Below are 16,690 nucleotides of genomic sequence, written 5' to 3' on the forward strand. Positions count from 1 at the left end.
ATTGTCAAAACCCAAGGAAAAGATGGAAGGTATAACTTTTACCATAGTCGTGAAAGCTTGAACATAATTATCTCCACTTTTCCGGTTCTCGACAAACCCTTGAAGTTGAAGGAAGGAAAGATAAGGGTTTACTTCTCTTAGCGTAAATTGCTGCTGATTTTAGAGTTTTGTCAACCACTACTCCACACTTGTTCCTTTCCGTGTTAGGGTAGGAAGCGTGTTGTTCATCATTTGTTTCACGCGTTTACTTAGTACTGAAAGATATATTAATTCCAAGCCCATACCATTTCCAGGGAACCAGCCAGCTACTCATGGAGTCGTTGGCCACCAAGAAAGTTTTAAGGCCATGTTTGATAACCCAATTCAATATTTAAATTTAATGGATTCATATTTTAATATATTCAAACCGATTGCTAACTAAAAATTGAACATCTGAATTAATTAAGTGGCACTGAGGCAAAACTTGCTTTCAAAATTAAGTGATAAACTATTCAGTTATCACCGAATATGATATGCTCTCAAATATGTTAGATTTAATATTTAACAATTTAATAATTTAATAGATTCAGATTTCAGACTTCAATTTTATCAAATGCACCTACTTGGGTCTAAATCCAAGTTTTTTAGAAAAATTTCGCCAGCGAGCGCCTACGGACTAGCGGTGGCTCACTTCCGCCGGATTTTCCGTTGATTCCTTTGGATCTCCCCCTTCCTTAATATAGAGTAGGAATAGATGTAGAGTAGAATAGAATTTATCGTATCCAGAAAAAAAAAAAAAAAACCATTTCCAAGTCTTTTCGTGGTTGTGGTCATTTATTAGAGATTCAGAAAACATATAATCTGCCCAATATTTGCCATTTGGGCAATGGACATCCTTCATAGTTCATTCTATCCCTCTTGTTTCGCAGATCTTCAATCAAGATTTATAGCTCACACTGCTTTAGTTTCTTTTAATATCCCGCTAATAGTTCCTGATAGGCAAATTTTTACCAAAACACCTCGACTTCTTATTGGAAGTTTTCAAGTTTAAGGTTAGTTCGCACAGTCGCAGGCATGAATCATGAATTTTTTTCTTATATCATTAAGTTAAAGGTCTCATTGAAGCCTGAAGGGTATTAGGCGATTCCGAAAATGGATGCAGTTCAGGCTGAGGTAAACTACCACTAACAGCAATAGGTAATAGACCACCAGATTGTTAAACGTCGCTGCATCGCTCTGATCTGGTGGAGTCTCTACGAAATGGTCCCCTTTTTCATTCTCTGCTTTTTTTTTGCTCTTCCTGTTTGCGGGCCGAGATCAGAAGTGAATAGTAATAAAGAATGGAGAGCGACAACTATGGCATGGATTTTCAAGTTAGGTACGTCAGAATCACACCCAACGCCGCGTGACAAGAAAAAAGAGCCAGCGCTTAAATTTATATCCAACATAGCAAAGCATTCAATTCTTTAAGGTACAAAGATTATTGTTTGCTTGTGAGGGCGGCGCCGCTTTAGTACTTAGAACGGAGTTACACATTGAAGTGGTCGCATTTTTTTGGGTGTACTGTTTGCTTGCGGTCCCATATCTCAAGGCTTCCACAACCCGTGGCCTCTGCCAATAATCTTTGCTTTAACAACTGTAGTCCACCTGGAGATGGAGAGATCCCCCACCCACCACCAAATACATACTATTACTAACTAGCATTTTAGGCCACCTTTTCCCTTGATTTTCAACTTTACTTTCTTTCCTGAAAAGGGACACAATTGACTGGTGTTGGGCTGGGGGGAATCCCTCACATTTCTCAGTTGCTTTGCTTCTGGGACAGCAGTGCACAAGCCCACATCATGTTTCTTGGAACTAAAGGCAAGGGAAGGATTGTAAAATGGAAAGCAAGACTCAATGGAACATTACTGTAACCCATTCACTTGCTGTTAATTTAATTTCATTCACTACCAGAAGAGAAGCTTACCAAAATGAGAGAGAAAGAAAAACACATCACAACACTGGCAATATTGGCCCAGGAAAAAAGATGATCCCAGGACATTAACTTGCCAATGTGGTGCATCTGACATTTTATTAGTGCAAGAACATATTGATTTGAAAACCAAAAAATTGCGACTCCTGTGTTGCACCATGGACAAGAATTTATTAGACGCGTCCTCCTTTATTTTATGGCCTGGCTGTATTATAAAAAATTTGTAGTTTACCACTATGGGGGATGCTTTCCCTGAGTTTGATCAGATGACTGATGACCCATGTATAATCCTGTCCAAGTTTTACCTGTTTTTATTCTCCACCTGGTTAAGATACTGCAGTCTCTTATTCTTATTTTTCTGGATCTCTGGCAGCTATCAACCACCCCCAAGCAACTTCAAGTGTGGGGCAACCACATTCTTGACCAACACCTCTGCCGTTCACTTCTTTTTTGCTTTAAGAAGCACCGAAGAGTAAGGTGCAACATTGTATCTAGCCCCAATTCCCGGAACACCTTCGAGCACGATATCATCTGGCGATTCCAGATTTGTGTCTACCTGCGACATAATTGCTTGTAGTATGAGATCTTGGGAGTATTGGGGTTTCGGGCTTCCACTAACTTTTAGCAACTAAATGCAGTGGATGTGCCAGTAAATACACATCCCTGCAATCATGTTCAACGCACAGACTACTCTTGTCATAGTGGACTAGACACAATTAATTTCCAGCAATCCAAATAGGCAGCCTACTAATACTGAGTTATCCAGTGTGTAAAAAAATAGTAATAATAAATGTTTATGGGAGCTCTGACAAACTTAAGATCAACTACGGGGTCTTGGGATCTTCAAGTTATTGATGTACGAAGGGTTACTTATAAATGTGGCTCAATATATATTCACCCACTATTTCCCTTCGAAAATAAGTTGTCGTACTGCTATGTAGGGCTAAGTTTATTTGACTTTCATTCTTATGGGACATTGCAGTACTTTGATCTGAAGAGACATCAAGTGACACTAAAACAGTTTAAGCATTTAGCAGTTAAATTATAACTATAGTCGATTGCAAATGTCAGCAGTGCCGAACCTCGATCACAGAAGGCTTCGAAATTACCAACAAAAATGCTCATATGGATGTTGATAAATATGATGAAAAATTGGACAAAACATTTTCAAGGAAACCTATACTCAGGCAAAAGTGTAAAAAATGCGAACTCAATGAAGGAAAGAAAACTAACCACTCTGAACCACTGTCTTTTTTGTGGTGGAGATGGTATTCCAACTTTAACAAAATAATCATGTGCATTGAATACAAGGTAAACATCGTCTCCATTCTCATCATGAAGCCTACAAAAAATGTGCTTCAATTTTGGTCATCCAATCATAACAAGAAACCGTTCATGAATATATTAAATTCTTAATGATATGGAAAAAGTAAAATATTAAAGAAGAAAACCAAAAATATTAAAAATGCAAGAGTTGCATCTTGCTATTCCAACATATTCCAAGTCTGAGAGATGCATGCTCACAAGTTCAAGAACCTGCTAGTAAACGAAAAATAACAAAAACAGAGCGATAAATTATCACTCGTCTCTGTCATATGCAGCAAGAGAATGACAGAACAGAAAGGAACAGTTAGATACAAAAAGATGGAAATAGAAAGGTGCAAGAAGAGAAATACACAGATCTTACAGCAGTATATTATGTTTCAGAAAATAAACAAAATGCTGAAGTTCTGGTATAAAAAATACAAAAAATCTCGCAAAAGTATATTATGTTTTCAAAAGTGAAAAGGTTATAATAAGATTTCTTACATAGATAAAACATTCCAACACCAATGACACTCAAGTCTTAAAATGGTATTTATGAAGCACGCAATCTGATCCAAGGAATAATAGCACAAAGAATTCATGGTAATATAAACCGCTTCATCAAAGGATGAAATCAGTATTTCTTACGTAAATGCCAAAAATTTACTTTCTGCATTGTCCCAGTTGTCTTCATGCCATGTCACCTGACTCTGCACAGAAGAGTGATTAATGTGTTTGGAGTAAGACATCAGGTAAAAATTCCAAGAAACCACTCCCCAAATTCCAATAAGGTTTTTGGGGGGGGGGGGGGAAGGAAAGGAGAATGTAAAGAAATTATATCCAAACTGTATGGCCTTTCTCCTGCTGTTACTGTAGTTAAACAACAAACAGGATCTTTTGCAGTAATTTCAAAACATAATTCAGATAAACTTGTGCTATTTATACAGGTCCACTATATATAATAACAACTTGATATGCTTTAAAGAAAAGATAAATAGTAAATGTCATATCAACTAAATATGATGCCTCGTGTACATAATTGACAGTAATCTATCTGAATAAGTGAAGCAACATCCATGTGAGAAAACTCATCAAATATTAAAATACCTTGATTGTTGAATTTATAGATGAACTAGTTCTGTAATTCTCAAAAAACAGGTCAGGAAAGGATAGGAGATTCTTGAGTGCCAAAAAGTTCGGACCCACTCCCTCAAATAAACTTATTGACAATTCAGATCAATATTGAAAAATACTCAGCTCCCACTCCATTCTCCTTTGGGCAAAAAGAAGTATAAGATTGATAATTGTGTACTTAATTATATTCCTATAAAAGGGGAAGGAACTGAATATCCTATAGATTACAGATGAAACTAATAGCATTATTCCTAACCTACCCCAAGCACCCCAACCTCTCCCCCACACATCCAACATGCAAAATAACTAAGAGACAAAGAAAAGATTCCTGTCAAACATGAAAGAGCATTTCTATTTTGAAAATCCATAGAATTCTATAAAAATTAACTTCAGAAGTTAGATACTGCAAGAGAAGAGGTTCAGAATTAGTAATATGGAAAGAAGAAAAAAGTTATGAGCAGATGAGAAAAGCGAGTAACACCAGACTGGAAAGAATTACCTTCCCAATAAAATTTTCTCTTCTAAAAACATGATGCCGGTTGCGAAATTTTATTAACTCCGAGAAAAACCTGAAGTGATCATTCTTGGCCTCCAACTGTTTTGTCAAGAGTTTAGAAGCTTAGTAATATTTCCTCAGATTAATTAACAATACCCACGATGTCTTTTGCACAACATACATGTCCCCACTGGAAATGGTTGATAGCAGTATCATGGCCATAGCTGTTGTTATTACCGTAACGAGTATGTCCATATTCATCCCCCATGAGCATCATTGGTACCCCCTGGTTATATGCAACCAAAGAAGTGCATCAACACCCACAAACTCAACCAAAAAGTTGCATTCGATGTGTTATGGAACAATGCTTGCCTTGGGCACATACATGATATACAGGAATATCATTTAGTGCAAAGTAAGCAGATGAAAAACAGAAAGTTCAAGTAGGGTCCAGGAACATGATTAACAACGTGTATTTACTCTGTCATCTAAATTTTCTTAAAGAACGACAAAAAGTCAGCAACCGAATGTGGACCTCATGACTCTGGTCAAAGTATTGCAAAACATACTTGGAGATAAAAAAATTTCAAGACCATGTAAATCTGTAACTAATAAGATTTGAGTTCTGTAAGAAGCATAATCTTGGGGCCAAGTAATTTGAGGACAAATTTCTACCTTTTTACAGTTCAATCTTACAGCATCTAGCTTTAATAGTCAATACGAACACTAAATTTCCAGAGAAGCATTGAACATGAATTAATTGAACACATCTTGCTTTTTAATTGGCAGTAAAATGAATTAAACCTGACCCAAGGGCATAATACCCATAATCATTGGTAAACCTAGAGCTATAATGTAAATTTAAATCCCAATCCTCAGCCTTGGTAAACCTCAAGTTGGAATCAGATATTAAAACTAAGGTTTAATCACAATTAATCCCCTTAAGGTATACCCCATTTCTCACTTTACCCCCTAACCTTTAATTTTGCTCACTTAACCCTGTATAGGACAAAATTACCCTTCCATTATTTTGACTTTTCATTTATCCTTTTTCCTCTCTTTTATTTCTTTTTCTCTTTCTTCTTTCTTCTTTCTTCTCTCTTTCATCCTTCCCGATAGAAAACTCCATCTCAACGGAAATTTTTATCTTGAATTTGTAATTGCATTTTTGGGTGAAGGTTTAAAAGGTATCAAAAACCAATTTTGATTTTTTGTATGATGCCACGTGTCACAATTTTCAATTGATGATTATTAATCAGGTCACAATTTCATCTTATGATATTTTCTTGAGAATAAAATGAGAAGCTAGAAAGAAAAGAGGAAAAACCAAAATTAAAAGAATTGAAAGGCTAAAAAAATTGTATTTTACGGAAGTGATTTGAATATTTTGTAATCATTTAAGGAGAAAATTGATCTTTGCAATTCCTTTTTTTTAATTTCAATCATTAAGATGAAGATTTTTTGTGGGAAAGAGGAAGAATTAAAGAAAGAAGAAAGAGGCAAAGAAAATCAAGGAGCACAAAAGGGAAAAGGAAAAAAAATAAAAGAGAAAAATAAGAGTTTAGAATAATAGAGGGATAATTTTGTCCAATGGGGGATAAAGTGAGACAAAAAAATTGTTAGGGGCTTAAGTGAGAAATGAGGTATGCTTTAAGGGGATTAATTGTGATTAACCCTAAAACTATTCACTCGAGAAATTATCTTCCAAGAGAAATAAAACAGGTGCTTGACAAAATCATATTCTTAAAGCTCACTGAGAATGCACGACTTGAAAACTTGTAAGTTGAATGAATTCTGATCAAAGGTAACTCTGTTCTGGACCGTCCATTTTATATCAAACTAAACCTTTGTGAAAAGCCTGATCCAGAAAGCTTACAACTCCAGTGTAGTGGTTAAGCCAGCACTAATATTTAAAAACTACTATTGCAAAAAAGAAAAGGTGTACCTGTGATGCCATTAGTGCTAAATGGAAATTTTTCATTTGACGGGAACGTAGTGCCTGAATTTTTGGGTCTGCAGTTTCTCCTGCTCAGAAAGTAGGAATTCACTAATTTTACCTTCACAATGGCAACCAAAGAATTATTGAAATCATCAAAACATAATCTTTAGACAACAAATCAGAGATGTAGGTGTTTCTGTTAATGTGCTCTAAACATGGAGATATTTTCTCTCATTAATCACTAACATAAGTTTATGCAACATCTAGGCTGGTCTTCCTACCAGATCAAGCATTTTTGACGTCAGTATTCGTAAAAACATTTTATTTTCTCTTTACTAGCTTGCTTATCAAGAGATTTCCAAGTAAACCTAAAGTAGATTCCAGCGCAGGAAAATAGATGACAAAGATGGAGCTCAATTAACTATGTACACAAATGTTTTTATGCAACAACATTCCATAGAAATGCAGACCATACATAAAACAGTACATACTTGTGTGTGCACGTGTGTTCTATTCAAGTAGCAGCATTTGCAGCAAAACTTTTTTGGTTTAAAATGAAAATGGCCAGCGTCAAATGACCTCCTGATATTAATTGTGCTGCACCTCACAAAGCAAACCTCAATTGTAGATATTGGTAATGCGGGCATAAGCATAAACAGCAATTGTATGCTGGCCAATATAAGCATAAACAGGAGTACAAAAAACAAATATGAACTTTACCTTCAGCTCCGCAATTCCAACTGAAGTTGTCATTGCTTCCATCATTGCCACCTTCTCCATTTGCATCATTATGCTGCAATTTCAGAAGGAATTAGCTTCGAATTTTAAGTTCAGAACAAGTAAGAGAGATAGTCCTCAACTTTCTTCACCAATACCTTAGTGTTATATGAAACAAGATCATATAGCGTAAACCCATCATGTGCAATAACAAAATTGATGCTGTGACAAGGCATGCGCTTGTTGACCTAGCAGGAAGCAGAAGCAAGGAAGACATTTACTATATTCTGCACAAAGCAGAAGCAAGACATTTACTATATTCTGCACAGGTGCTCATAGACATCAGATAAATGTGTGTTGCTATACTGGACTTATGTTGGCAAAGTTAAAGCACTCACTCTGTAAAGATCAGCAGAACCTGCCATTCTAGTTGCAAAACTCCCTTTCATTCCAGCATCACCCTAGATTATGATTGTTCAAGAATATAAATAACAGAATATCAAAATATTTCAAGTATCAATTATTCTTTTGCCATATGTATTTGGTGGCTCCAATTGGAGAATGCAAGATTAGAAGCAAAGATACAGATGCCGTACTAAAAGAAAATATGCAGAACAATTAATCATAAACATGGAGAAATCTAGACCTTGAAAATAAAAAGCCTCAGCAAAAGAGCAAGAGCATACGATTACAAATAAACACACCAAGCAGAATCTTGTATCAAATTCAACAAAGAAGCAATGTATCAAGTCCATAGAGATTCTTTTCTTCCACACATGGACCATTGTTCTGGCCAAACATAAACAATTAAGGAATAAAACTTTAAGCAAACCAATAAACTCTTAGTTGCATATGTAAACTTTGGACCTTGATACACCTATTTGGTTGTACTCCCAGAAGATTTCAAACATAAACTTTGTAATATAGCAGATAGTGTTCAAGCTAGTTCAACGGCCAAAATCAAAAAGGGCAAAACATTACAAGAAACCACCATCTAGCCTGGAAAAAGATAGGAGCATCCTGCCTCACCTCTACTTAATTCCATGACAAATAATGACTCTGTCATAACAAATGAAGCAAAAGTACCATTATTTCAAATCAAGAATATACCAGGGAAACACCCACAAGCATGTCATGGAAATTCTTGAAACTAATGGAGAACTAACGTGCAAAAGGACTTTCACCCTCCAAGTCATTTTCAGTCCTCATCTGTTATTGTTACTCCACTAAAAAGCATGCATGTGCATATACATTTTATACAAGGAAAAGCATGAAAAGTAGATGGATGTCTTCTCCTGGTAAAGTGAAGATGATAAAGTTAGGAAACAGGACAAAAGCATATTAGGTTTTTGGAACATTGGATCAGCATATCATACACTGCTTGCATCTGGGAGCTTAATTATGTCTATGATGTTACTTATAAGCATAATTCGAACTTAAAAAGATAATATGGAAGTTGGTGTATTTGGCCTTCATAATCTGAAGAATACAAGCATAAAATTGTTTATAGACTATGAACACTTATATGGGCATGTCTATGAGAAGAATTATGCTAATTACAAAACAAAAAGTTTCTCATATTACACCTAATCAAAATATGTTGAATGCATGCAGTTTTTCAATAATCTTACCAGAAGTTCATCCCCTTTCAATTATTTCCTGTACTTTATTATGGAAACATGTTCCACCAATATTGAGTAAATTGCTTGACATCAAAAAGTTTACTGACAAATATTTAAGATTTTAGCACTAAATTACCTTTATAAACTTTCTAACATCGTCACGGTATATACCATTCCACTCGGCCCACCTATGAAGACAAATTAGTAAGATAAATTTATCAGAGATTCAGTTCACACAAAGACAGATAAGCAAGGATCTATGAGAATCAGAAATTTATAAAGGATACAATACAAGAAAATAGACTAGCTTTGCCAGTACAGTCAAGCCAGCGAGAAGCATATGGTTGCAAATGAAGTATCCATGTGAACAGATACAGGCACAAGATTAAGAAAATTCAAGCTATGTTAAATATGAAATGAATGCTTTATAGATGATATTCTGCAGTCAGGTTCTTACAACTGAAGTCCAGTTCATCAATGTTCAGGCTATTGATGATTAATTCCTATAGAATGCATTATAGATTTCACTAAAATTTCAACATTTCAGTCCAATAAAAAGAATAGTGTTCTCTATATGGAGCAATTACCCTTATAATTTCGAAATTTTCATACAACAATCATCATTTGAATCTTCTGAGACTATTTTGTACAGTTAATTCCAGGAGTGGTTAAAAGCTGTCTCATATAGTGATTATGACAGGGTCACAAGTTCAGCAATTGCAGCAATCCACTAAATGTTGATGAGGTTATGTACAATTACCTATCCCAATTTGGAAAACTTCCAACAAGATAAAGACCTCCACAATCCCAAGGTTCTGCAATAATCTTACACCGTGATAGGATACTATCTTTAGCAATTGCCTGCACAGAAGGATTATAATGAAGTGCGTGGATAGGTACAGAATCCCCTCTTTTTTTTCTTTTTTTTTTTTTTCACATTACCTTCAGAAGCACAAGAAATGGATGTGTCATGAAAAAGACACAAACTATTACCACACAGCAGAGATTCATTCGGGAACTATATTGATTTTATCTTGAAGTATTTCTTATATGAGCATGTATACACATTGAGAAAGAAGTGCCATCTTGTAGTTAGCTACTCAGCTCATACAACAATTCTCAAAGTACATTTGCCATTTCAAACTTTTGGGACCAAAGATTTCCTCCCAAAAAATCAGAGATACCAGGATGGGCTAACATTAAGTAAAATCAGATATGTACCACTGACTTACTCTAACAAGTGGGGGAGCATTAAGTGGAGAACCATCAGCTCCTCGACAAAGAATGCTGGCTAGATCAAAGCGAAATCCATCGATATGATACTCTGTGACCCTTGAATAGTTATAATTATTATAACAAAGAACAGAATTTCAGAATACATTTTGCTGAGTCATGCAACTACATTTCAATCTGAAAGTTTCTGGCCACAACAATATTGGTGTTGCATTAGGCGGACAGCCTGATGTCTAATGGGAGGCCTTGGAAATAGGGATTAAACAAAATATTAAAAAAAAATTCCAGGAGGAAGAAAAGAATGAGAAAGTACCAGTGCCTCAAGCTATCAAGTATAAACTCCATGACCACAGGATGATTGCAGTTGAATGTGTTCCCTGTATTCCACAGATAAATAGCATATGATGTATCTGTTATATTTCTACACACAATAAGGCGTTCACAAAGAAAAGCATTATAATATAAACAGGAACCAAGTACAAACAGAAAAAGAGAGAATACCCAATGATTTCTAATTCCTTGAGCTTGTACAAAGCTTAAAAACAAAGAGTTACAGGTTTTAGATAGAATAAGGTTCTATAGCAAATTGATAGCCAGAATAATATAGTAGAAAGTAAATTCTTCTTATCACCTTACCAGTTGTCCAATCAAACAAGCATCAGAAAATGATTCTAAGGCTCCTTATACCATGACTCAATTACAGTGGTCATACTTTGGGAGAATCCTTTACCATCAAGTCCCCAGCCTCCAAACCCACCACCCCTTTTGAAAAAAAAAAAGGATCTGCCAATTGTCAATTAGTTAATAATGTCATCACTGAAAAGAATATCAGAGTGATTTTGCAAAGCGTCCAGGAATCTTCTGTGTCATGATGCCCCATTATATGCTTGTCATTGTTAATCATCTTGCTATTTCATGTCTAGGTAGCAGTATGATGATTAATCTCATGTATTTCACACTCACATGGGATTCAAACGAATTGAAAAAAAAGAAGGATTAAACTACAGGGGAGATTGTGTGAAAGTAAGTTATTCTTGATTTCAGCTGCAGATAATAAGCAAATTTGTTACTTACATCAGTATTACAATAATATTAATTACTCAGAATTCCAACTTCTGAAACTTAAGTCATGCATAACTTCCCTTTGGGTCATATGGAATGACACCTATGTCTCTGCATCAAAAAATATCATGCAAAAGTTGGGTAGGAAAAACTAAACTCGCCATCATAAATTACTGAACAAACAGAAAGAGATGCTAAATTATAGATGCCCTTCATCCACCTTTCACAAAATCATTACAAAGACACAGGAATTACCACAGCCTGAAAAGTTCAACAGCTGACCACCATTGTTCAAATCCACCATGTAATAAATCTGCAAGCAATTTATCAGGCAAAAAAGGTAAGAATAGAAGAAAAATGTGGGCAACCAAGTAAAGGGACAAAAGCCTAAATAGCGAATCCTCATGAGAAAAACTGTATAAACTTAATAATTAACTACAACTAGAAGTTCGCTGCAAAGGCTACATGATTCCATGTAGCTGTGCATCTGCTATATTAAGTATTTGTTGTTGAATGGATGTCCTGTCAACCAGCATAGTGTTTCTGTAGATAAACAACTGGGTCTTGTCATTTTCCAAATCTCAACCATGATTCCACAATCCTAGTACAGTATTTATATCTCTGGTGTCAAGTCTCCACTGTAAATGTTTTGAAGAATTAGCCATTCCTCATGCAGTTAGAAAATGTAGTTGGCATCAGGCATGCCATGAAATTGGCATGTCATAATTGCAATAACCTCTCAAACTTTATGATGCCACCATGCAATCACCTTGTTATCTATCCCACGGAAAGAGGTAGTATATGGGTTCTCATCATCAGCCTCATTTGTATGGTTATAAACAACATCCAAAATGACCTGTACAAAGTAAAAGGATGAGTATATGGCGAACCAAGGACTTCAGTACAAAAGCAATCAAGACAGAGAAACCTAAGAAATTTAGCGTCACATTGCTAGATTTAAAGATATTACGAGACCATACCTCTATTCCTGCACCATGTAGTGCCTTGACCATTTCTTTGAACTCTCTAGAAGCACTGACAGGTCCCCCACCGGCACTTGCATAGCGACTCATAGGTGCAAAGAAATTTATAGTTGAATAACCCCACGTGTTGATCTTGAAAGAAATATAAGTCAATAAGTACCATTGAAACTTGGCATTCATGTCCATTAACAGCAATAACATATGCTTAATACCATACACATAAACTAGTACTACAGTCATCCCCAGATATCACAAGACATCGGTCTTCTGTTACTAAGAGCAACCAAACAGACATAAAATCACAATAATTAAGTTAACCAAAAACAAAAACAGAAGTAGCATTCAACTTATTACAAAGCTCAAATGTTCTAGCAGTTCCATTACATGGGAACATGGGAGGCTGAGGGTGTTAAAAGACTTGTTAATAGTAAAATTTTCAGAATGCATGAAGCATAAATCGAAGTAGGTGATGTAAGGATATAGGACACCAAACTGGGTGCTCAACCAATATTTGAAGGCTTGACTTTACATGAGAGATAATAGCAAGGAGAATATTATACATTAGCCAAATTCATTCTCTGACAAGTAAAAAGATAAAGCAGATATACAATTGTGCACCTGATGACAATTTTTCTCAGCAAAACCACAAGGGTAGGGTGATAGTAGCTCACCATGTGATCTCTAGGATTACGGCGCCTTTGGAACTCCAATTCATCAAACTCAAAGGCAGGCAGCAATTCCACAGCATTTATGCCAAGCTCTAAGAGATGAGGTATCTTCACAAGAAAAGGCTTGTTAGAATACACAACATAACATGAAAATAATTTAAGACTACAAACCCTGAGACAAAATGAAAGTCAACAACAAAAAGAGCCACTAGTTCCGACAGAGACTACCATCACCACGCCAATTTGATTAACACAACCAGATGTGAACCAAATTAAGGGACAATTTGAGTTATAACATCAGCAGAATATATTCCGACAGAAGTACTAGTTGGTGATCAGATTACATGATCAACATTAAACAGTGATGGAGAACTGAAAGAAAGCCCAGAGCTAGCACATGGGAAGAAAGGGAACAAGAAATCAGGTCAGAAGAAAGGACAACAAAATTCCTGGCTGTTACACAAAATTCTTAGCTTAACAACATTACCTTTTCAATCACACCAAGGTAGCTGCCACGTATGCTTGGATCCAATCCACTAGATTCATCAGCGGTAAAACCCCGGACATTCATTTCATATATAACAAGATCTTTCTGCAAATCCAATGGCATATATGTAAGGTCCAATGGTCCATGATAGAAGGTAGCTCAACAAAATTTCTCTGTCAATGGCTACACAAAGTTCTAACAAAGATTAATCCTTCAGTGGATTAACATGTGTTAACAACAGTAAACATTGCTCCATAGTTTAAATACCCACAAAAAACTCGGTTAATGTACAAGCTCATAATGAATGAATGTTCAACAGTGGCTAACATGGATAAATTCACAGTTATACATGATAAACATGCAGCTATTCACTTGTTGCTCTAACTCATGTTTCAAATCTCATTAGCTTAATCTATTTATGCAGCAACTTACAATTTACCTCGAGTATATTGGGAAGCTTGTAACCATCACCCCAGTCAAATGGCAAGGTATCAAAGTCAAAAGTTCCTAAAAACTGTGACCCTCTATTGTTAAGATCTCCAAAAACTCGCCGGCCTTCAACAAGCTTAGCATAGGGATCAATCAGCAGAATGCTTCTATCAAATCGATGACCTTGACTCCAATCTTTAGGACCATCCATGTAGTAGCCATACAGGACATTGCTGCGAGGCAAATCCTACATATGCAAATTGATACATGAAGTGGCACCCACCAGACATAAGATGTTATACCAAAAAAAAAATAAAAAGGGTACAAGGAACTGGAGAAGGAAAAGAGTGAATAAAACAGAGATTTTGATATGACAGACTTCATGAGAATGCACATAGAGAAGCCCTCTAAATGGTCCATCAACTTTGAAGTCAACTGTCATTTTCTTTTAGATCGGGCAAGGAGGATATTTACACATACGACCTAATTGGAAAATGGTGCAAACCCACTCTCCCTACCCATATTTTCTTCTTCTCCACTGTAACTGCCTGGGATCTTCTTTCTGCTTTAGTAAACTCTATCCCATAAACCATACTGCGCACAGAGTTACACCCTACTTTAAAAGTAAAAGGAGGGGGATAGAGGAAAACTTAGACAGTTAGCCTACGACACAAGATCACCTTAGCTCAAATACTACTAAGAAGAGTCAAACCTAATGCTAATACCATGCTTAAGAAAGCATAATGAACTATTACATTCACTTGCAACTAATGATAAGAAAGAGAAGCAGCAGGAACAGAAGCATAGCCTACCTCAACACAAATGTGCCATATATCTCCAGTTCGATTCACTTGAGGATCCAGCGTCAATTCAATCATCTCTCCATGCAAGGTGTCAAGCATTTCCCGACTAATCACATGAAAGATTATGAAAATAAAAAAGGAAGTAGATAAAAGAACTTTTGACCTTTTAAACAGTATGCCAATCGAGTAAGAATCAGCACTAAATGAAAGGATCATACCATCAATAATCCAGCATGAAAATATACAAGTCAACCTTCATTATCTATCTTATTTCACTTTTGATCAATAATATCAGTCATCTTGTTAAATGATGGAAACCGTTCTTAAATCAGATCAAATGCAGAAGAAAGGAACCTAATCATTTGCACTCAAGATATCAGCATCGCGATTTAGGGCTCAGCATACAAGTAATTGAGAACAGAGATTACATAGACTTAAATTATCATTATACTGAAAAAGGGCAGCATTGCTTTAGGATCAAATATATAAAAAAATTTAATAATCTTAGAATCCTTTTCTCCAGCAACTGACTACAACTATCAGTCTACCTCTAAGCATCAAGATACAAAATTGACGAGAATCTTTAGATATAAATAGACAAATCTGAAGCCAGACAAGCGAACAGGTCCTGTTTACAAAAGCCAAAATAAAAGAATGAAACATAGGAGCCTTGGAATTCAATAACAATATTGGACCCAACCTCTGAGGAAGTTGCAAGCAAAGCGTGACTGAAGTTGCATGCTGAGAAAAAATGGCAAAATTAACACCATTCTCAAGCTCTGATGCTCCAAGTGGATGTGCCTGACCTGGGGAAACTCGTAGTGAGGGAATGACCTCTGTCATTGGTGGAGCTTCTTCCTACAGTTACAAAGTCAAGTTAATAACAGTTCTCAATCTCCTTTTATTGTTATTTTTTATTTTTTTTGGTTCGAGTAAATTCAGGGGAAGGGTAAGAAAATGCAGAAATTATGAATAGCATCTTTTAATATCAACATTTAGCTTACTCTCGATGAATACACTGAAAGAAAATATCAGAAACATAAAGTTAAAAACTTTATGAGTACCTCAATCAATTGCTGCTGTTGTTGTTGGGCTCGAGGAGCATATACATCAGGAAATCTGATTTTGCCATAATCTTCTATCTAACCTAAGCCAAGAGGTGTAGAGTCATGCACCATCACATAACATAAACTCAATGTTATATTCCCAATAATCGACCAAACCAAGATAAGCAAAGCCGTTTTCACCTTACTAGAAAATCTGTGGGAAGAATTTTCCCCCGATGCTCTTTTACAACACTTCAAACTGAGAAAACCCAAAACAAAAAAAATTTACTCTTTTTTGTCTAAAGGAATTTTTAAAAACAAAAGTTCCATTTCCAGGCTAATTACACATGAAGATAGACAATTTGGAAAAAGAGTAGTAAAGCGTTACCAACCCCATGACGGAGGAGGAGTGGTGAAATGGCAACAGGAAAGAAGGGTAGATATTACTAGAAATGAATGTAGCAGAACTGGAAAGCACCATCATATTCTTCATCATCTTTATTTTCCCAACAAGAATCTGAAAAAGTTTTACAGCATCTATGAACGGAGGGAAGAGGTAACTAACTGGCTTTTAGAACTAGCTTTTTAGCGTACTTTTTCTTAGAATGAGCAGACAGTTCGAGTGATGTAATGGGAATTGGACGTTTCCTTTTTGTTTCTTCTTCTTCTTCCTCTTCTTCTTTTTTATTATTACCAATTTTTTTTTTGGGGGGTAAGTTTCGAGAGCGGCACGGAAGGAAGTTTTTGGTGTCTGCCACGTGAACGGAGACGTGAGTCTGGGGGGGCATAGAGATTTCACAGTTGACACGTGG

General features: G+C 36.0%; 1 protein-coding gene across 4 annotated transcripts; it reads right to left on the minus strand.

The window, feature by feature from the left end:
- Positions 1-1,875: 1,875 nt before the first annotated feature.
- On the minus strand, positions 1,876-16,530 carry LOC113712344 (isoamylase 3, chloroplastic). Of its 4 annotated transcripts, none has more exons than XM_027235728.2 (24): positions 16,271-16,530; positions 16,080-16,137; positions 15,897-15,974; positions 15,533-15,690; positions 14,842-14,938; positions 14,040-14,276; positions 13,601-13,705; positions 13,117-13,221; positions 12,443-12,577; positions 12,232-12,318; positions 11,718-11,775; positions 10,714-10,777; positions 10,400-10,499; positions 9,928-10,028; positions 9,304-9,355; positions 7,944-8,006; positions 7,704-7,793; positions 7,549-7,621; positions 6,835-6,914; positions 5,071-5,175; positions 4,893-4,988; positions 3,908-3,969; positions 3,188-3,296; positions 1,876-2,510 (listed from the first exon to the last, which is right to left on the minus strand). In XM_027235728.2, exons 1-24 carry the CDS (start codon positions 16,372-16,374, stop codon positions 2,394-2,396), a joined length of 2,334 nt encoding a protein of 777 aa, XP_027091529.2. In that variant the 5' UTR covers positions 16,375-16,530; the 3' UTR covers positions 1,876-2,393. The 4 variants fall into 4 exon arrangements, with proteins under 4 accessions (XP_027091529.2, XP_027091531.2, XP_071923937.1 ...); XM_027235730.2 differs by having other exon boundaries at positions 15,897-15,979; positions 16,271-16,349; XM_072067836.1 differs by lacking the exon at positions 16,080-16,137 and having other exon boundaries at positions 16,271-16,408.
- Positions 16,531-16,690: the final 160 nt, after the last annotated feature.

Source organism: Coffea arabica, chromosome 10e, assembly GCF_036785885.1.
Source record: "Coffea arabica cultivar ET-39 chromosome 10e, Coffea Arabica ET-39 HiFi, whole genome shotgun sequence".
In the NCBI taxonomy this organism is placed as follows: domain Eukaryota; kingdom Viridiplantae; phylum Streptophyta; class Magnoliopsida; order Gentianales; family Rubiaceae; genus Coffea; species Coffea arabica.